At 41.5% G+C, this 22,966-nt stretch overlaps 1 protein-coding gene across 3 annotated transcripts in view; it reads left to right on the top strand.

Annotated features, from left to right (window-relative positions):
- Positions 1–22,966, top strand: part of MACROD1 (mono-ADP ribosylhydrolase 1) — an 873,108-nt gene that overhangs the window by 821,695 nt on the left and 28,447 nt on the right. For all 3 annotated transcript variants that reach the window (XM_069740478.1, XM_069740476.1, XM_069740477.1), the window contains exons 5-9: positions 6,751–6,867; positions 7,623–7,744; positions 12,438–12,468; positions 12,555–12,628; positions 19,824–19,905. In XM_069740478.1, coding sequence (XP_069596579.1) covers positions 6,751–6,867; positions 7,623–7,744; positions 12,438–12,468; positions 12,555–12,628; positions 19,824–19,905 — 426 coding nt within the window. The remainder of the gene's footprint in view (positions 1–6,750; positions 6,868–7,622; positions 7,745–12,437; positions 12,469–12,554; positions 12,629–19,823; positions 19,906–22,966) is intronic.

The following is a 22,966-nucleotide window of genomic DNA, read 5'->3' on the forward strand; positions in this document are numbered from 1 at the left end:
CGTCAGCTTCCCTGCACTGACTGTCAGCGCCGGCCGTAAAGCAGAGTACAGCGGTGACGGCGGGAAGCTAACAGCGGGAGACATGACAGACATCGGAATGTGAGTATGTAGTGTTTTTTTTTTTTACTTTTACAATGGTAAGCAGGGTAAATATCGGGTTACTAAGCGCGGCCCTGCACTTAGTAACCAGATGTTTACCCTGGTTACCTGGGTGCTGCAGGGGGACTTCGGCATCGTTGAAGACAGTTTCAACGATGCTGAAGTCGTTCCCCTGATCGTTGGTCGCTGGAGAGAGCTGTCTGTGTGACAGCTCCCCAGCGACCACACAACGACTTACCAACGATCACGGCCAGGTCGTATCACTGGTCGTGATCGTTGGTAAGTCGTTTAGTGTAACAGTACCTTTACTTCTCTCTGCAGTAATTGGATACTGCCTTTGTGCTGCATCTCTGCATCAAGCATTCTCACTGGGCAATTCGTGTACTGATGAAGATCTATTAAATAGACTGAAATGTCTACAATATTGGATTGCTGTTATTCAGTAAATTTTATCTTTTCATTGCATCTGAATGGCAAGATTTATATCTACCGTTCAGAGAGGTGACTGTTTTTCTTCCCGTATAAGAAGGGCCCACAAGTTCTCAATAAGGTTTACATCAGGTGAGGAAGGGGCCATGTTGTAGTTCTTTTATCTTCAAGGCCTTTACTGACAGCCAAGCAGTGGAGACTTAAACGCTGTGATGAAGCATTGTCCTGCAGTAAATTCATGGTTTTCTTGAAAGACGCAGTCTTTTTCCTGTACCACTACATGAAGAAAGTGTTGTCTAAAACTGGCAGTAGGTTTCGGAAGTGGATTTGAAGTCTATATTCAACCCGATAAGGTCCACCTAACTCATCTTTAATAATACCGGACCGTAGCAGTTCTCCACCTCCAACTTCCTGGTGTCGAAATGGAGGTCTGTGCCCGTAACGGATACAGACACAGGCCCATCCATCCCGCCCGTCAAGAGTCGCTCTCATTTCCTCACTCCATAAAACCTTTGAAGAATCTATCTTCAGATATTTCTTGCCTAATCTTGATGTTTGCACTCCTGAGTCTTGTTGAGTGGTGGTCAGGTTTCAGCCTTCCTTACCTTGGCTGTCTCTGAGCACTGAACACCTTGCACTTCTGGGCCGCCAGGGATGTTGCAGTTCTGGAATATGACAACACTGGGGGATCATGGCTTCCTGGGCACTTCACGTTTGATTGTTCTCAAATCTTTGTCAGTTAATGTGCGTTTTTTTTTTTCCACAATTTGCTAATAGCCTCTTCATAGAGGACGAGGACTTGAACTCTAGCGCCACCAATTGAATGTAACAATCCTAAAAGTCAATATCCACCCTTTAACAAACCTTGTCACATGATTTAGGATAAGATGCCAAAACAGAAACTCCATTTGCAGACATCTGTTTCGGGGTGTTTGTCCCCTCCTCAGTGATTGCAAAGAGAACCAGAATGGCTATGGGAAAGGAAGAAGGCATCAATCGATAAGAATTTAATACATTTACTGTGTACATAATCGCTATGGCTGAAGGGGTAGATAATCTTAAATATAAATCACAGGAGAGCTACTTTAAGTTGGAATATACTAATACTGGAACTCTGGAATATGGGAAGAAGGCAGCCACAAAGATCTATGTTTTTAATTGTTCCATTTCATCTACTTTTTTATTAATTCCTAATATAGTTGTCAATAAAATATATTGGAAATAAAGATTGAATTGGGTACGTTGACAGATTTGTCTCCTATTAGACAAATATCTGGCAATTTTGGGCAAGAATGATATGTAACTTCCTCAATTAAATAGATAGTTGCCAGAAGTTTAATGCTTTTGGGCAGGACCACCAAGTTTGATAAATTTGTACCAACAGCCTGGCAGCCTCTAAAACACAGAACAAGAATATAGCATTCAGTCCAGTTGTACATCCTATGTTCTCTGAAGTATTTTAAGTGTACTTTATGATTGTAAACAGTACAGCAAAGAGCATCATTATATCATTGTAAGAATGTATTAAAAAAAAGGAGCTTTCATAATTATTATCGAGCTTATGAACATCATAAATGAGTTTACCTGCTAAAGCCCCCTCCTCTATGGAGAGCAGCCGACAGAGCAGCTTTCACTGGTCTATCCAGCCTGTTAATGGATTCCATGGTTGGCAGGAGAAATGTGTGACCTGGTGAGGTCATTCTAACAGCTGATCATCGAGGGCTACAGAAAAAGGTAATTTGTTGACCATTATGTGTTTCAAAGGGCTATCTCTGAAGAACAAATCCTTTAAATTAAGATTCATGATTAACAAAATCTGCATGTAAAAACTACAGGCACTGTAAATGATTTTATTTATTTTGGAGATTATGTATTTAATTATTATTATTTTTTTTTTTTTAAACGGAACCTGTCAGTAGGTTTTTGCTTTCCGATTGCAGCATGATGTAATGATGTAGGGGCTGAGACTCTGATTCTAAGGATTAGTGATGAGCGAGTGTACTCGTTGCTCGGATTTTCCCGAGCACGCTCTGGTGATCTCCGAGTATTTGTTCGTGTTCAGAGATTTAGTTTTCATCGCGCAGCTGAATGATTTACAGCTACTAGCAAGCCTGAGTACATGTGGGGGTTGCCTGGTTGCTAGGGAATCCCCACATGTAATCAAGCTGTCTAGTAGCTGTAAATCATTCAGCTGAGGTGATGAAAACGTAATCTCCGAACACTAACAAATACTCGGAGATCACCCGAGCGTGCTTGGGAAAACCCAAGCAACGAGTACACTCGCTCATCAATACTAAGGATGTGTCACTTATTAGACTGTCTGCTGCTGTTTTTATAAAATCAGTGTTTTATCATCAGGAGATTATCACTAAAGCACTAGGTGTCACGTACATCCTACTTAGCTGCTGTATAATCCCGCCCACACCACCAATTAGCAGCATTCTATCAATACACATTGTACACAGAGAGAAGCCAATCAGTGGTCTGGGCGGGGTTATACACAGCTCAGCCTTCACAGCTCTGCTAGATCTGCAGCAGAGAAAACAGGGATTGTATTAAAATGACAACATGCAGACCAGCAAGTGACATATCACTGGAATCAGGGTTCTTACTCCTACATCATACTACTCTCAGACTACATTATTATTATTATTTATATAGCACTATTCCATGGTGCTGTACATGAGAAAGGGGTTACATACTGGGTTATAGATATCGTTTACAGTAAACAGGTTTACAGTGACAGACTGGTACAGAGGGGAGAGGACCCTGTCCTTGCGGACTTACATTCTATAGTGAAAACCTGTCAACATATTCTATTTAAGATAGGGCCATGGTGGACAGAGTAATGGATGACTTGTTTTTATTATTATTATTTTACTTTTTCAGTTTTAAGTGCAGTGTATTAAAGAATCACTCCCAGAAAAATATGTCACCTCGAATCCCCAAGATATGTACGTAGTATACTGTGCTGTGTATGTACTGTACTGTGCAGGTGTTTAAATACCACTCACCAATTGCCATCTTCTCCGCTTCCCATCGACATTTTGATCTCTTCTGAACCACATGGCTGCCATTCTGCTTTGTAGCCCTATGCTGTATGTGGACTGTAAATTGCTTTCTAAATTTAAGTATATGTGAGTCTTATAGACTTACATTGGGAAATTAGGAAAGCAATTACAGGTCCACCTAGAAGGCGCCGTGTGAGCCAGCTAAGCTGAATTGCAGTCAAAGGATTCAAAAGAGGCTCAGAATGGTGCCGAAAATGGGAGAAGACATCAATCCGTAAGTATTTAACCACGTGCACATTCAACTGCATACATACTGCTAAGGGATTAGAGATTACATTTTTTTCTGGGAGGTCCCCTTAAAGAATTCTTCTGTCTGTATGTATCCCAAAAGGTCAGACTTTTACTCCTCTTACTCCTCTCAGTCCATTGTCTGGCAATAAGACCTGTGCCTGTTGCAGGAGCCTCCCCCACAAAGATCATTACCAGCCAAAGAAATGAATAGATTAGTTAACTCCTGTTCTTGAAGCTATATTTTTATAGGACTTTTTGTTTCACAGTACCATTAAGAAAAACCTACATACCGTAGATCTCTGATAGAAATGAAAGTATAGAGCAGTGTATGTGCGAACGTTTTTCCATTTCTATATGAAGGGGCCCCGATCTTGACAGATGTGGGTTCCAGTGGTGGGACTTGCAATGACTGAACATTTATGGCACATCCTGTCGATATAATATTCCATGTGGACCAATCCCTTACGGAGAACTTGTCACCGGGTCAAAAGTAGACAGTTTGTGCTCTTTCATCATTGCTGCTCCCGAGTATTCTGCTTTTTTTTAGTTTTAAAATCCAACTTACGGTTCCAGAGATATGGGCCATTTTACTTAGTGCTATATTTTTTGTTCATTACCAAGGGGGCATTACTCACAGGCTAATAATGCAGAGCATCCTAAAGACACGCCCCTGAGGATCCTGTGAGTCACACCCACTTGTAAAGACCATAAAAAGTAAAAGGGCCCATATCTCTAGAACCTTATAGTGGAGTAGAAAAAAAACACATTATGCTCAGGTGAGCAGCAGAAATAAAAGAAAAGCAAAATTGACCACTTTTAACCTGGTGACTCATTAAATATAATTGTTCTAAAAAACAATAACTGTATAACTGATGCACATCATTTCATTCTGGCGTTATTAAAACATATATAAAACTGGCTATGTATTTAAAGAAAAAAAAACTTTCTGGTATGTACTGTATTTGCACAGCATACAATTAAAATATATTTTTATGCCAGGACTAATATAATATAAAATGCAATTCATAGATTAGAAAATTTCCACATATACCTTATATACTAGAATATAAGCAGACCCAAGTATAAGCCAAGGCACCTAATTTTACCACGAAAAACTGTGAAAGCGTAATGACTTGAGTATAAGCCGGGTATGCATTGTCTCCTCATCAGCATCCTGGTTTACATGGTTCCTCATCCCTATTGTGATATGCATGGATATGTCATCCTTATCCTGGTATGCATGACCCCTTCATCCCCATCCTTGTATGCATGGCCATCTCATCCCTATCCTGTTATGCATGGTTCCTCATCCCTATCCTGTTATGCATGGTTCCTCAGTCCTATCCTGTTATGCATGGCCCCTTCATCCCCATGCTTGTATACATGGCCCCTTCATCCCCATCCTGGTATGCATGGCCCCTTCATCCCCATCCTGGTATGCATGGCCCCTTCATCCCCATCCTGGTATGCATGGTGATCTCATCCCTATCCTGGTATGCATGGTTCCTCATCACTATCCTGGTATGCATGGTCATCTCATCCCCATCCTGATATGCTTGGCCTCCTCATCCCTATCTTTGTATGTATGACCCCCATCAGAAAAGTATAAAAAAAATAATAAACTATCCTATTTACCGTCCCTGCGCTTCCTCGCAGCATTTTGTTCCGCTGCCAGGAGCTGCAGTGGCTGGATAAACACGTGTCCCCGCTACTTAATGAATATTCACTGCTCTCCACGCCTATGGGAAGGGAGAGAGGTGAATATTCATTTCTCTTTAAGTGGGCACAGGGATTAGCCGCAGTAGCCAGCTCCTGCCTCCTGCGATCCACTCCATCTTCTGGGACAATGACTAGTATAAGCCAAGGGAGGCATTTTCAGCACAAAAAAATTTGCTGAAAAACTCAGCTTATTCTCGAGTATATACAGTGTGATGTTAATGTTGATGATAAAGATATTGGCAAGTTTATGATGGCAGATATTAATTTGGTTCTTTTAATATGTAAGGAATTTTTATTTATTTCAATTAATTTTTTACTAACATTATTGAGATAATAGCAGAACGCATGGATATATATATAAAAAAGACCACAGAATGTATAAAATACTCCATGTGTTGCAGAAAGACGTAACGATACAAGTCATAAAGTGTGGGTTTGTGCTTCAACACATGCTTGTGAAAAGCAAGATATAAAGGCCGGTGATGTCACTTGATAGATCAAGGCTACGGCGCATCATCATTTCATTGTTACTCTGTCATTCACAATTTTTTATAGCTTTTGTCATTTTCATTACGGTCCTCATTTTTGCATCGACATGGAAGATAATTTTGCTCCGATCTGATCCTTTAAATCTGCATATATGGAGGTCGGCTGCTCGGTGTACGTTGTTGATTTGATTTCCAGCTAAATTACAAGTTACCAGATTAGAACCAATTCATGAGATGATATTTAATTGTGTCCCACAGGGGGGAGAGAACACAACAGAGAGAGGGAGAGGAGATATAACAGAGAGCGAGGATTCATCACACAGAGAAGGGAGGGTAGGTGGGAGATTACAACAGTAAGAGATAGACGACTTATAATATTGACAGCAAGAAGGACAAGAATCACGGGGTGATGTTAAGCTAGTGTTTTTAGATAGATTATCAACCTGACATGTATTAATGAAGTGAAGCCTGGGAATACAGGGGGGTTACCTTAAAAAACACACACACACCCAGCCTTCTCTAGTCTCCTTAGAGATCTGCATAATATACCTACTTCCACAGATGGAGCATGCTGGTAGCTCTCCATGGTGCTGCACTTCTCTCTCTGTTCCTATATAAGCTGGATGCTGATTGCTATTGTTCTGCATCTACCATTGCTTTTATCCTCCTCTTTCTCGTTTTGCTCACAAATTGTACTTTTGTTTTGGTTTCAGTGGATGGATGCATACATCGGGCAGCAGGCTCACTCCTGAAGCTGGAATGCAGCTCTTTGGGAGGGTGCGAGACCGGACAAGCAAAAATGACCTGTGGCTACCTTTTGCCTGCCAAGTGTGAGTGTGGGCTTAAAATATATTAAAAAAATATATAATTTATTATTCTTACTTATAAAGTGCAACGCTTCACAGACACTGTCCCCCGTGTTTGCGCACAATCTTCATTCCCTATCAGTATAAAAAGTGTTGAAGAAAACAGGAGTACCCGGAGAAAAGTCAAGCAAACACGGGCAGAACTTACAAACTCCTTGCAGATGTTGTCCTTGGTGGGATTTGAACCCAGGACCCCAACACTGCAAAGCAACAGTGGTAACCACTGAGAGACTTACTATTTTTTTTTTTCATAAAGTCACATAAGACACTTGTTTGACCAACTGGTTTTTGATTGCCATGTCTATCTGATTGTAGTTTATATTTTGTTATTAATGTTTTATACTAAGTATAGACTGTTGTTTTTGAGTCACCTCCGCAAGAAGCACACAGCCTTAAAGCCTTAACTTTTTGCTTTCGCAAATACTGGTATAGAGCAATATTCTTCCACGTTTCTAAGTCAAGTGCTCCCTACTAAAAGCAATTACATCAAATTACGCCCATGGCTATGATCCTACATTGGGCTGCACTTGCTAAAAAGCACAGCATGAGGACCGTGTGAGTACCATATAGATATAGTACCATGGAGACATGACATGCACCGACAAGAGCATACATATCACGGGTTATGTACCTTCCGTCTAGAGGAGCAGCATGCCACTTACTGCACATGCTGCATTGTTTTTCTGCCAAAAGCTAATATTGTGGTTCATTCCCCTTAGATGTTATTCACACGGTGGGGCCTGTGGCACAGGGTAATCCAAGTCCCAGCCAGAAGGAGGAGCTGATGAATTGCTACAAGAACAGCATGTACCTGGCGTCTGAGAGCAAGCTGCGCACCGTGGTGAGAGACAGGCGTCAACAGCCGTTCACTTTTATTAGTCCCTAGGTGTAAAATTAGCATTTATTCTACGTTGTTATATGGCTACTAGCATGTTTCATTGAAATATTTTTCTTATCTCTGCAGAATTAATATTTAATCTACCTACTCTATGTTACTATATTACTATGTTACTTGATATGAGTAAATGATCTACTAACATATATTATTTATGATAGTTATATTTTAATCTGTATTATCACATACTATAGTTTTATTTATTACGCCCGCTTATATAGCGTCATCATATTGCACAGTGCTTTACAGACATTATAGCAGTATGACTTGGAGCACGGGAGGAAACATGTGCAAACACGGGGAGAACACACAAACTTTGCAGATGGTGTCCTTGGTGGGATTTGACCCCAGCATTGCAAAGTAACAATACTACAACTGAGCTGCCCTTATTTATATTCTGCTTCAAAAGGATTTTGGAAAGTTGGAACAGTCAGTACCTTGAGGACCTTTTAGCACAAAATGCTGCCCAGCATAGATATAATGGATAGAGTGTCAGTCCTTCACGGATACGTAACTCCTTCCTGATCCATGATATACATTTATACCAGTGAGGTTGCACTCCGTAGCACTATCGATTGTAAACATGAAAAATATGAAATTTGAATTGCATTACTGCTCTAGAAAATAGATAGATACTTAGCACATAATTTAGCCAGTTCATGTGTGCCCAACTGCCAACGACAAGGCGACCTTCTTTGCTAGGAATCTAATTTAATGTGACTCCTCTCCTGGGGTGAAGCCTACATTTATTATGAGTAAGTAGGATCCTGCCCAAAAGAGGAATCACAGACAAGTTTCTAGCAAAGTAGGTTGCCTTGTCATGGCTGATGGGCCTGCATGAATTTACCAAATTATGTGCTAAGTATCTTTGTTATTTTACTGCTTTCTAGAGCAGTAATGCAACTCAAATTTCATGCTTACATGCTATAACGTCACAGAGTGCAACTTTGATAGTTATGTATGGAGATAGCTACTCAGTTTGCACCTTTGCACACTAGTTTTCTTTTTTTTTTAAACTTCTTTTTATTGACTTTAAGATAACACGGTATATAGATAATACAATTAGACTAAGCATACAGCAATAACGAAACCCAAGAACCCTAACCCTCCCCAGTCCCTCCCAGACCCTTCTCTGCGGCACACTAGTTTTCTATTTGGAAGGGAGTCAGTCTTTTGATATTTATACATTTATATTAGCGCAGCAAAAGTGTCATACATTTATGTCTGTTAAGCACTAGGTGTTATGTATCATACGACTGACATTTTGTAAAATTAGGCGTTAAAAAAAGATGCAAAATCATTTGAATATCCAAAAGGTATAAAAAATGTTGCAGCTCTTTACACCAAACATACAAAGCAAGAAACGAAGATGTGCCTGGTGAGGAACCGTGGGTAAATGGCCTAGTTAATATTAGGCCAGACTGAAAATTTGAATATTTTAGTATATTGTTTTGTTTTTTTATTACAGATAGAAAGTAAAACAACATTATCAACACTTAACAAATGATATATGTTTAACATTAAAAAAAATACAATAAACAATAAATTTTCTGTTGACATATTCCTTCGAACAGGAATTCAGTGAGATTTCCGCTCTAGACATTGAAATTGTTAGCACCGATCTGGACCATAATGCAATACTGTAACTCCAGATTAGTAAAATCAAACTGTATTTGCAAAGTTTCTTACCTTTCTATGTTGATTTTATCTACATACCATATAATAAACTACATTCAAAGAAATATTAATTATTCTCCAAAAGGAACGCACCAGGCGTCATCATTTTTAAAGATCTTAGATTAATGAAGAGATAGTGAATGAATATTAATTACTTAACAAAGTCTTGTTATATCTTAAGTCATCAGGTAGTTACGGTATGTTCCTGCCATGACTGGGGCTTTGATCTACTAACTATGTTCTGATATAAATAAATGGCCGTCTGCATTCAGAAATGTGTAAATTTCTCTGTTGTTCGTTAATTGGACCTTGTATTATGGATATTATCCCCGATTCATATGTTTGATCTTAATATGAATGATTATAGGTGAGCCATTCAGAGCCTTTTAGTCTGAGGTTGTTAATTGTTATTTTACAATATGGTACAAATGATGACTTTACTATAAGTCCCTATATCGCACTATTAAATGTGCTGCCCTTATCATTACTTGTTAACAGTTGTATATGACTTGATCTATATACATTTCAGGTTATCGCTATCTTCTCGGCTGGGGTACAGTCCAAGTTTTAGCAAAAGCAAAGATAAACACAAGCCATAAATTGATTGTATGAACAAGCTCCGCTAGCCTAAGGCCATGTGCAGACAGAGTTTATTTGAGGCAAAGAGTGGAAGCAGTTTTAGTTAGTTTACTTTTTGGAGCATTTTTTTAGTTTTCTGAAATGGTTTTGAACATTTTTTTAAGCATTTTGGAAAAGTTTTTTTTTCTGGAACATCTTAGTTTTTTTTTTTGCAGCCTTTTCATTGGACAGTGCTTTGTTTGGAACGGGATTCCAACAGGAGTTACATCAAAGAAGAGTGACGTGCACTATCTTTTCTTTAGGTTTTGAAAACCTGAAGTGGGAAAAAGAAGAGTTTACATGGACATATTAAAAAAGCAGCCTACTCGCATCTGCAATCTGTGGATATGCCTGGCTCCGTGCGCAGCTTTATTTGCTCGTCTGCATTGTAGACGAGTGCCGAAGCTGCCTTTATATTACATGCATTATTCTAGTTTGGAAAACGGACCAAAGAAGTGGATTCTGCAATTTTATTTTCTAATGATCCGTGTGGACAATCGACCAGACACACTGGCTATAATAGATCCAAGTGCAGTCCATGGCACGCAAGGATTGATTGTATGCTCGTGTGAATTAGCTTTTATGCTTCCAGTTAATGATGAGCACAAGTCCTCGTTAGTCAGGTTTGCCTAGGGTGCTTAGGTACCCTCCGAATATCACAGGTGCTCGAATGACATGTTCGAGTCCCTGCGGCTGCATGCTTTGCGGCTTTTAGACAGCCATAAGACATGCAGGGATGGCCTGACAAACGGGTAATCCCCGCTTGGGTTGTGGCTGTCTAACAGCAGCAAAACGTGCGGTTGCGGGAATTCGCGAACATGTCACTCTTGCACCCACGATACTCGGTGCATTCCCGAGCACCCACGGCAAATTCGAGTAACGAGCACTTGCGCTCATCACTACTTCCTGCACATCAGTATGCAATTATAACCACGAGTCGATTATCTGAGCATGCTGTGTGCTCCGTTCATACAGTGTCTAGCTTGCAGATTAATCGCGTGTCCTAATCCTTCCCTCCCCCATTCTCATACACACTACATTGGATTTATATATTCTGCACACCTTATTGTATGCAACAAAAATTTTTTACATTTTTATTTCCTACCCCCTTCTTCCACAACTGAACAGAGCAATAAATAGGCAGATACCAATTCACAGGAGATTGAGGACCCCCTTTGTTTGTTTTTTTTAAACTAATTTACTGCATCCCTGGGTTTGCCTTGATCGCAAATTTATCTGTTGCAGCAAGTTACCATAAGGCCACGTTCACACGTTCAGTATTTTGTTAGTATTTTACCTCGGTATTTGTAAGCTAAAACCACGAGTGGGTGACAAATTCTGAAGTGTTGAGATGTTTCTATTATACTTTTTTTCTCTTTTTCTCATGTTTCACTCCTGATTTCGGCTAGCAAGTATGGATATAAAATACTAACCAAATACTGAACGTATGAACGTGACCTAATGGCCCACATGTGCATGAAACATTACTGATAAAAACACAAATATTTTAGATACTTTTATGTGATGCTTGCCAAGGCTCCCTAATTGCCTGAGATCTTCTTGGAACAGGAGGAGAGCTCCTCGAAGACTTAGCAGATCTCCCTGGCCACTTTGAAAAAGCTTGATAACTCCCGGATTCCAGCAATTCCTGAAAGTACTTTGTGCCCCAAGATCTCAGGGAGGCACAGACCAAAGCGTGGTAGAGCAGAGGATAGCCAGAGACTGGTGGTGGTAGCACTCTCTTAAAAATAGGTCATGGCTACGGCAGAAATTGTATTGTGGTGTGCCCCATTGGTCTACCATTCTGCCAGACGCCAACCATCTAACGTTGACGAGTATATTTTATGTATGCATGCATGAGTTTCTGTAGACGACTCACCTTTTTTCTGTAGGAGTAAATAGTAGATTTTGCAATTGTTTTAACAGAAGTACCGTGGGAATATTCATCTGCACACAATGCCCTATCATGTGCTCTGTTTGGGCACGGAGTGGTTGTCTGCTCTGGATTACTGCAGGCTTCCAATCAAAGCTTTCGACGTCCATTTATCTCAGTGGTGTCTTTAAATACCCCCAATAGGCGTCCTTTGATTACCACTGTGTGTAATTCTACCGCAATACTCCCAACTAGCTGATCCGGAGCGTGTAATCTGATGATATGAAAAAATCTAACAAACTTGTATGTTGATAAGAGCCATGTAAAATAGCATTCGTCATTCATGTGGAAGGAGAATAGAAGTTTGGAGGAAAAGTATAGGCATGCAGGGTTAAATCTGTGTAATATCTCAGAATACGTAGTGCGGTATTCGTAATTAATTTTTATGCTAACATCATATGTCTTTTATAGGCATTCCCATGCATTTCAACTGGTGTCTTTGGTGAGTATTGTTTATTTTTTTCTTGTTGTATCTGTCATTATTTTTTTTCCCAATACTTTCTTACAGTAAAACTGTTGTTTCCACAGGGTACCCTGCTGAGGAGGCTGCCGAAGTGGCATTGGGATCTATTAGGAGCTATCTGGAGGAGAAAAAAGACAAGGTGAGAACCATGGCGAGACAAAAATAAAAAATAAAAAAAAAGAGGAAAGTGGTAAATAGATGGAATAGAAAAGAGAACGGCAGTGATAAACACTCTCAAGGGGAGACCTGGCTATAAAGGAAGAAAGTTCAAATAAAGGATGGCCCAAGTAAGACGGGAGTCCTTATAATTTAGTACACAGATGACTGTCCCAGTCACCTCTTTACACTAAGTAGTATTAGGATAGGAAGACGACGTAGCAAAATAAAACCATGCCAATTGTAATTTTTTGATGGCTGTTCTCTACATAATAATAATAATACCAATTAGACAAACAATACACAGGGTTATTAGTTAACAGCTCCTGTGCCCATCCGGAGATAAATATAAATCGTCCCATGCAAAGAAGAAATAAACCTATAAATAAGTTTTCCACAACAGAACTAGAGTGGTAAAAAAAATATAAACTTTATTTATAATAACATTTAAAACCCTAAAAAAATATAAACTTTATTTATAATAACATTTAAAACCCTAAAAAAATTTTACAATGGTGATTGGTACCAAATGAACAGGACACCACAGACTAGAGGACAGTTATATCCAAATAGTCAGACCCATACCGCCAATAGTAAATATACCCCGTGGCTAATTAATACCCAGTGCCATAAAAAGACATAGTAATCTTAGGAACGCCACACATGGGTCAAGAAAGAGATCAGTAACGGTACAAATAATATACTAATGACTAGACTGTGGCCCGATTCTAACGCATCGGGTATTCTAGAATATGCATGTCCCCGTAGTATATGGACAATGATGATTCCAGAATTCGCGGCAGACTGTGTCCGTCGCTGATTGATCGAGGCAACCTTTATCGCATCATTGTCGCCATGGCAACCATTATGACATCATCGTCGCTGTGCCCGTTGCTGATTGGTCGAGGCCTGGCGGCCTCGACCAATCAGAGACGCAGGATGTCTACGTCGATGCTGTGCCGGTCTCTGACTGGTCGAGGCCGCCAGGCCTCGACCAATAAGAGAGCCGGGATTTCCAGGACAGACAGACAGACAGACGGAAAAACCCTTAGACAATTATATATATAGATTACCTCTCGTCTGATGGCGCGTTTCGGTTGCGTGTGCCTTCTAATAATAATAATCGGATGAGAACAGGTTCTTTAGTAGTTGACGTTATAACATTTTATAACGTTTCTCTTTTATGGATTATTTCCGATTGTTTTGATTTTGTATGGATAGTACTTAGACTTACGAAGGAACAACTGATCAGGTTGGCGCTCAGTGGGTTTCGGAGAGGAATGCATGTTATCCTGTTAATTGAGTATACTGTATATGTCTTCACTATGTAGCACATCTGTGATCCACATCTGGTTTCAGAGATTTCTGAAGTCTGCAGCGCTTCTTACCCTTATTAGCACCTCCTTATGTGAATAGGTTACATTAAAGAGATTGTCTACTTTACAAAACCCTATTTCTTACACTCTATTAAGGAATTCTGAGTTAAGCAAGGCGGAGGATCCTCTTCTGTTGGCCATAGAAGTGCGATTGCAAAGAATTTCTCAAGGTCTATAAATTTGAAGATATCAGGATCTGTCTTGGGTTCTGGCAGCTCCATTCCTGGCTTGGGTTCATCATAAGAGAGTTCTTCCTTTGTTGTCACATCATCGGTGCTATCTGCAAAGGGAGTTGCCTGTCTTATTTTAATTGCTAAGCCAGCCCCTTTTTGTGGCCGATTTGGCTATTAAAAAGAGCAACCTAGCCAACCTCCATCACAATCATCAATGGTCACGTGCTGACACAGGAAGCCCTAGCCAAGAAGTGGAGCTGCCAGGACCAACTCTTAAAGGTAATCTGTCACCAAGTTTTTGCCATCTAATCTGAGAACAGCATTACGTAGAAGCAGAGACCTTGATTCCAGTGACGTAACACTTACAGGGCTGCTTAGTGTTTTTTTTTTAAATAAAATCAGTGTTTCATTAACAGGAGATTATCACTAGAGGATTACTTGGTCTGCTGCCATATAGTCCAACAACGCACCCACCACTGATTGGCAGCTTTCTGTCTATACTGTGCGTAGGCAGAATCCTGCCAATCAGTGGTGTGGGCAGGGGTTAAACAGAGCTGAGCATTCACAGATCTGCAGCATAAAAGTCAGTGAAAAAAATCTCCAGGGTATTTTTATATTATCCAAGTAGCTGGTGTATAGCATATGTCTGAAAGGGAATCTGTCACCAAGTTTTTGCCATCTAATCTGCAAGCTGCATAATGTAAAGTCATAGCACCTGATTTCACTGATGTGTTGGGATGCTTGCTGCTGTTTTTTTTTAATAAAATTATTGTTTTATCAGCAGGAGATTCACTAGAGACTAGTAAACATGCTGCTATATAGTCCTACCAAGCCCCCACCACTGATTGACAGCTTTCTGCCTATGCACAGTGTACACAGAAAGCTGCCAATCAGTGGTGTGGGCCAAGTTATACACAGCTTAGCATTCAGAGAACTGCCATATCTGCAACAGAGAAAATAGCGACTTTATCAAAACTGCCACAACCAACAAAGTGATACATCGCTGGAATCTGGGTCTGTGTCACTATATTGTTACTCTCATAGCAGCAAACTCATGGTGACAGATTGCCCTTTCATACAAGTGTAAAGTCCTACATATTTATATTTAAAGGATATCTAAACAGTTTTTTTTCAAGCTGAAACCATCCTTTAACACATTAATACACAGGTGCTTCTCACAAAATTAGAATATCATCAAAAAGTTAATTTATTTCAGTTCTTCAATACAAAAAGTGAAAATCATGTATTATATAGAGTCATTGCACACAGAGTGTTCTATTTCACGTGTTTATTTCTGTTAATGTTGATTATTATAGCTTACAGACAATGAAAAACCAAAATTTACATTATCTCAGTAAATTAGAATAACTAAAAACACCTGCTAAGGCTTCCTAAGCGTTTATAAAGGACCCTAAGGCTACTTTCACACTTGCGTTTTTTGCAATCCGTCACAATCCGTCATTTGGGCAAAAAACGGATCCTGCAAATGTGCTCGCAGGATGCATTTTTTGCCCATAGACTTGTATTAGCGACGGATGGCCACAAGTCGTGTCCGTCATGAGTCTGATCCGTCATATTTTGGCGGACCATCATCACAAAAAAAGTTCAAAGTAATGTTTTTTTGTCCGTCGCGTCTGCCATTTTCTACCACGCATGCGCGGCCGAAACTCCAACCCCTCCTCCCTGGACTTCAGAATGGGCAGCAGATGCGTTGAAAAACTGCATCCGCTGCCCACGTCGTGCACAAATTTCACAACGTGCGTCGGCCCGACGCATAGCGATGGACCCGTACCGACGCAAGTGTGAAAGTAACCTTAGTCTGTTTCAGTAGCTCCACAATCATGGGGAAGACTGCTGACTTTACCAACATCCAGAAGGCAGTCATTGACACACTCCACAAGGAGGGTAAGCCACAAAAGGTCCTTGCTAAAGAAGCCGGCTGTTCACAGAGTGCTGTAGACAAGCATATTAATGGGATGTTGAGTGGAAGGAAAAAGTGAGGTAGAAAAAGATGCACAAACACCCGGGATAACCACAGCCTTGAAAAGAAAGCCCATTCAAAAATTTGGGGGAGATTCACAAGGAGTGGACTGCTGCTGGCGTCATTTCTTCAAGAGCCACCACACACAGACGTATCCTGAACATGGGCTACAAGTGTCGCATTCCTTGTGTCAGCCACTCATGACCAATAGACAACGCCAGCAGCGTCTTACCTGGGCCAAGGAGAAAAAGAACTGGACTGTTGCTCAGTGGTCCAAGGTGTTTTCAGATAAAAGTAAATTTTGCATTTCATTTGGAAATCAAGGTCCCAGAGTCTGGAAGAAGAGTGGAGAGGTCACAATCCAAGCTGCTGAGGTCTAGTGTGAAGTTTCCACAATCAGTGATGGTTTGAGGAGCCATGTCATCTGCTGTTGTAGGTCCACTGTGTTTTATCAAGATCAAAGTCAGCGCAGCCGTCTACCAGGAAATATTAGAGCACATCATGCTTCCCTCCGCCGACAAGCTTTTTGGAGATGGAAATTTAATTCTCCAGCAGGACTTGGCACCTGTCTACACTGCCAAAAGTACCAATTCCTGGTTTACAAACAACAGTATCACTGTGCTTGACTGGTAGCAAACTCACCTGACCTTAACCCCATAGAGAATCTATGGGATATTGTCAAGAGGAAGATGAGAGACAACAGACTCAACAATGCAGACGAGCTGAAGGCTGCTATCAAAGCAACCTGGGTTTCCATAACACCTCAGCAGTGCCGCTGGCTGATCGCCTCCATGCCACGCCGCATTGATACAGTAATTGATGCAAAAGGACCCACATCCAAGTATTGAGTGCATTTACTGAATAGAATATACATTTCAGTAGGCCAACAGTTCGTATGTTAAAAGGATTTTTCAAGCTAGCGTTATAAAGTATTCTAATTTCCTGAGATAATGACTTTTGGGTTTTCATTGGCTGTAAGACATAATCATCAACATTAACAGAAATAAACAGTGAAATAGATCACTCTGTAATGACTCTATATAATATGAGTTTCACTTTTTGTATTGAAGAACTGAAATAAATTACCTGTTTGATGATATTCTAATTTTGTGAGAAGCACCTGTATGTAGAAGCCTTTTCCTTCCTGGTGCCTCCAATCAGCTGAGACATTCCCTTGCTGCCTTGCACTGTGTGCTGGAGCAGTAGGAAAGTCTGGCAGAGACTGGGGGCATGATGTCTGTTGTGACCTCAATGACCAAACTCTGCCAGACCAGAAAACTCTAGTTGGGGAGTGAGCAGCACCTTCAGAATCAGGAGACAGCTACTTACATGTGTAAGTGTAATACCTGGGACACCATGAGTAATGCTGATAGAGAGTACACTGCTCAAAAAAATAAAAGGAACACTTAGGCTACGTTCACACTAGCGTTCGGCTAGTGTGCGTCGCGCTAGCGTCGGGTGACGCAGCGGCGACGCACGCGTCATGCGCCCCTATGTTTAACATGGGGGACGCATGCGTTTTTGCTTGTTGCGTTTTCCGACACGTGCGTCTTTTTTGACGCTAGCGTCGGACCAAGAAAACGCTACAAGTTGCATTTTTCTTGCGTCCGATTTTCGTCAAAAAACGACGCACGCGTCGAAAAACGCAGCGTTTTTGCGTGCGTTTGCACGCGTTTTCGGTGCGTTGTGCGTCGCGTCGCCGACGCAGCGGCGCACAACGCTAGTGTGAACGTAGCCTTAAACAACAGAATATAACTCCAAGTAAATCAAACTTCTGTGAAATCAAACTGTCCACTTAGGAAGCAACACTGATTGACAATCAATTTCACATGCTGTTGTGCAAATGGAATAGACAACAGATGGAAATTATTGGCAATTATCAAGACACCCTCAATAAAGGAGTGGTTCTGCAGGTGGGGACCACTGACCACATCTCAGTACCAATGCTTTCTGGCTGATGTTTTGGTCACTTTTGAATGTTGGTTGTGCTATCACACTCGTAGTAGCATGAGACGGACTCTACAACCCACACAAGTGGCTCAGGTAGTGCAGCTCATCCAGGATGGCACATCAATGCCAGCTGTGGCAAGAAGGTTTGCTGTGTCTGTCAGCGTAGTGTCCAGAGGCTGGAGGCGCTACCAGGAGACAGGCCAGTACACCAGATGTGAAGGGGGGTCGTAGGAGGGCAACAACCCAGCAGCAGGACCGCTACCTCAGCCTTTGTGCAAGGAGGAACAGGAGGAGCACTGCCAGAGCCCTGCAAAATTACCTCCAGCAGGCCACAAATGTGCATGTGTCTGCACAAACGGTTAGAAACAGACTCCATGAGAATGGTCTGAGTGCCCGACGTCCACAAATGGGGGTTGTGCTCACAGCCCAACACCGTGCAGGACACTTGGCATTTGCCACAGAACACCAGGATTGGCAAATTCGCCACTGGCACCCTGTGCTCTTTACAGATGAAAGCAGGTTCACACTGAGCACATGTGACAGATGTGACAGAGTCTGGAGACGCCGTGGAGAGCAATCTGCTGCCTGCAGCATCCTTCAGCATCACCGGTTTGGCAGTGGGTCAGTAATGGTGTGGGGTGGCATTTCTTTGGAGGGCCGTACAGCCCTCCATGTGCTCGCCAGAGATAGCCTGACTGCCATTAGGTACCGAGATGAGATCCTCAGACCCCTTGTGAGACCATATGCTGGTGCGGTTGGCCCTGGATTCCTCCTAATGCAGGACAATGCCAGACCTCATGTGGCTGGAGTGTGTCAGCAGTTCCTGCAAGATGAAGGCATTGAAGCTATGGACTGGCCCACCCGTTCCCCAGACCTGAATCCGATTGAACACAACTGGGACATCATGTCTTGCACCATCCACCAACGTCACGTTGCACCACAGACTGTCCAGGAGTTGGCGGATGCTTTAGTCCAGGTCTGGGAGGATATCCCTCAGGAGGAGACTATCTACCACCTCAAAAGGAGCATGCCAAAGAGTTGTAGGGAGATCATACAGGCACGTGGCGGCCACACACACTACTGAGCATCATTTCCTTGTCTTGAGGCATTTCCACTGAAGTTGGATCAGCTTGTAACTTCATTTTCCACTTTGATTTTGAGCATCATTCCAACTCCAGACCTCCGTGGGATATTAGTTGTGATTTACGTTGATCATTTTTAGGTTTTATTGTTCTCAACACAATCCACTATGTAATGAATATTTACTGGAATATTTCATTCAGTGATATCTAGGATGTGGGATTTCATTTTTCCCTTTATTTTTTTGAGCAGTGTATATTAGAAACTGTCAGCATTCTGCAGCCTTGATACACACAAATTATACAGAAAGCCCGGACAACCCCTTTAATTAGTGGAAGTTTGAGGAACATTTCTTGATTTGACCCTTGTCATATGCATTATTCAGCTTTGATTTACATATCTAATTTCAGCTCCCTCTTTTTGTTCCCAACCCTTTGATGTCCACTTAGTCCTCCTCACAGCAGTCTCTTGATCAGTGCAACAGTAATCTTTGTCCCTCTTGGGCCTCAGCTACTTTGTTGCATTCCCATCTTGTACTCTAAATCACTCTTTTTTTCAGTTTGTGTCTCCATTATGCCAATATAAAACATGCACTAAAGTCTCTGTTTTGATTCTTAGTTTGACCGTATTATAATCTGTGTCTTCATGGAAAAAGATGAAGAAATTTATTTCAAGAAACTACCAGAATATTTTCCCTTTGGTGAGTAAATAGAAGCCCTCTATGACTTAAAGTACCTAGATGAGAGGGAGAAAGAAAGGAAAGAGGCGCTCCATGGGTGTTACCGCATTGACAAGTGAGAAGGCAACTGGAAATTACTGCTCACCTGGGTGGTAGTGTCCCGGCACAAATGTGATTAGGGAACAATGGGTGGCTCGACCACTGACCCACACCTTGGTGGGGAAGGAACTGGATAGACAGGAGAATTGAGCGGTGTATTCTTTACCCTGCCTAGGAGGATCGGATTGATTTAAGTCAAGATGAGACTTTTATTGATACAACTGCCTATCGCAGCTGACATCCGGCGCTATGTGCCAGGAGCGGTCACGGACCGCCCCCGGCACATTAACCCCCGGCACACCGCGATCAAACATGATTGCAGTGTGCCAGCGGTATAGGGAAGCATCTCGCAGGGAGGGGCCTCCCTGCGGGCTTCCCTGAGACCCCCGCAGCAACGCGATGTGATCGCGTTGCTGCGAGGGTCTCCTTACCTCCCTCCCTGCTCCAGGCCCGGATCCAAGATGGCCGCGGCATCCGGGTCCTGCATGGAGGGAGGTGGCTTACCAAGTGCCTGCTCAGAGCAGGCGCTTGGTAAGCCTGCAGCACTAAGTCAGATCACTGATCTGACAGAGTGCTGTGCAAACTGTCAGATCAGTGATCTGTGATGTCCCCCCCTGGGAAAAAGTAAAAAAGTAAAAACTATAAAACTGTCCCACTAGTTAACCCCTTCAGTAAACACCGTAAGAAAAAAAGAAAAAAAAAGGCAAAAAACAACGCTTTATTATCATACCGCCGAACAAAAAGTGGAATAACACGCGATCAAAAAGACAGATATAAATAACCATGGTACCGCTGAAAACGACCTCTTGTCCCGCAAAAAACGAGCCGCCATACAGCATCATCAGCAAAAAAATAAAAAAGTTATAGACCTCAGAATAAAGCAATGCAAAAATAATTATTTTTTTTATAAAATAGGTTTTATCGTACAAAATCGCCAAAACATAAAAAAATGATATAAATGAGGTATTGCTATAATCGCTGCTTTATCAATTTTACCAAACGCGGAACGGTATAAACGCCTCCCCCAAAAGAAATTCATGAATAGCTGGTTTTTGGTAATTCTGCCTCACAAAAATCGGAATAAAACGATCAAAAAATGTCACGTGCCCGAAAATGTTACCAATAAAAATAAAGAAATCTACCAAAAATGCATGTAAAAAATAATGGAATAACTGCAATACATTTTAAGTCACATGACAATGTACAGTCATGGCCAAAAGTGTTGGCACCCTTGAAATTGTTCCAGTATTTCTCCCAGAAAATTATTACAGTTACAGTGAGGAAAATAAGTACTTCAAACACTGCTGATTTCGCAAGTTTTCCCATCGACAAAGAATGGTAGGTACACTTCAACTGCGAGAGACAGAATCTTAATTAAAAAAAAATCTAGAAAATCACATTGTATGATTTTTACATAATTAATTTCCATCTTATTATTGCATGAAATAAGTATTTGAAATAACAGAACTTAATATTTGGTACAGAAACCTTTGTCTGCAATTACAGAGGTCAGACGTTTCCTGTAGTTCTTGACCAAGTTTGCATACGCTACAGCAGGGATTTTGGCCCCCCTCCTCCATACAGATCTCCAGATTTTGGGGCTGTCGCTGGGCAACATTGAGATTCAGCTCCCTCCAAAGATTTTCTATTGGGTTCAGGTCTGGAGACTGGCTAGGCCACTCCAGGGCCTTGAAATAATTCTGTGCAGCCACTGCTTTGTTGCGCTGGCTGTGTGTTTCGAGTTATTGTCATGCTGGAAGACCCAGCCACGACCCATCTTTAATGCGCTTACTGAGGGAATGAGGTTGTTGGCCAAAATCTCACGATAATTGGCTTCATCCATCCTCCCTTCAATACGGCACAGTCTTCCTGGCCCCTTTGCAGAAAGGCATCCCCAAATTATGATGTTTTCCCCACCATGCTTCATGGTTGGTACAGTGCTCTTGGGGTTGTACTCATCCTTCTACCTCCAAACATGGCAAGTGGAGTTGATACCAAAAAGTTCTATTTTGGTCTCATTTGACCACATGACCTTCTCTCCTATGCCTCCTCAGGATCATCCAGATGGTCATTGGCAAACTTCAAACACACCTGAACATGTGCTGGCGGGAGCAGGGGGAATATTTGCGTGATCTGTAGGATTTAAATCCATGACGGCGTAGTGTGTTGCTAACGGTAATGTTTGAGACTGTGGTCCCAGCTCTCTTCAGGTCAATGACCAGGTCCTCCTGTGTAGTTCTTCAATAAATATTACAGATCGCTTTGTAGGTGGGAAAGCTTGCAAAAATGGCAGTGTATCAAAACACTTCTTTCCCCCTGTACACGCTTTGTTATACACATGTTTATTACCTTTATGTGTATGGGAACAACAGTTAAAAAAGGCAAATTGGTCATAATTTCACACAAAAGCCCAATAATGGGTCTGACAAAATTGTTGGCATCCTCCACTTAATATTTTGTTGCACACATTGTGGAATAAATAACTGCAATCAATCGCTTCCTATTACCAACAAGCTTCTTACACCTCTCAACTGAAATTTTGGACTATTCTTTTGCAAACTGCTCCAGGTATATCATATTTGAAGGGTGCCTTCTCCCAACAATAATTTTAATATCTCTTCACATCTGTTCAATGGGATTTAGATCTGGACTCATTGCTGGTCACTTGAGAACTCTTCAGCGAACATTTCTGTGTGCTTCTGAAGTATGACTATTCATCTTTGAACCTCCACCATATTAAACTGTAGGTACTGTGCTCTTTTCTTTGTAGGCCTCATTTTTTTTTTCGGTAAACATTAGAATGATGTGCTTTTCCAAAAAGCACTATCTTGGTCTCATCTGTCCACAAGATGTTTTCCCAGAAGGATTTTGGCTTACGCACGTACATTTTAGCAAACTGCAGTGCACCCTGAGCCTGCAGTACAGCTTGAATTTGTTTGTAACTTGATCGGGATGGCTTATCCACCATCCGGATTTTCCTGCG

Source organism: Ranitomeya imitator, chromosome 9, assembly GCF_032444005.1.
Source record: "Ranitomeya imitator isolate aRanImi1 chromosome 9, aRanImi1.pri, whole genome shotgun sequence".
In the NCBI taxonomy this organism is placed as follows: Eukaryota; Metazoa; Chordata; class Amphibia; order Anura; family Dendrobatidae; genus Ranitomeya; species Ranitomeya imitator.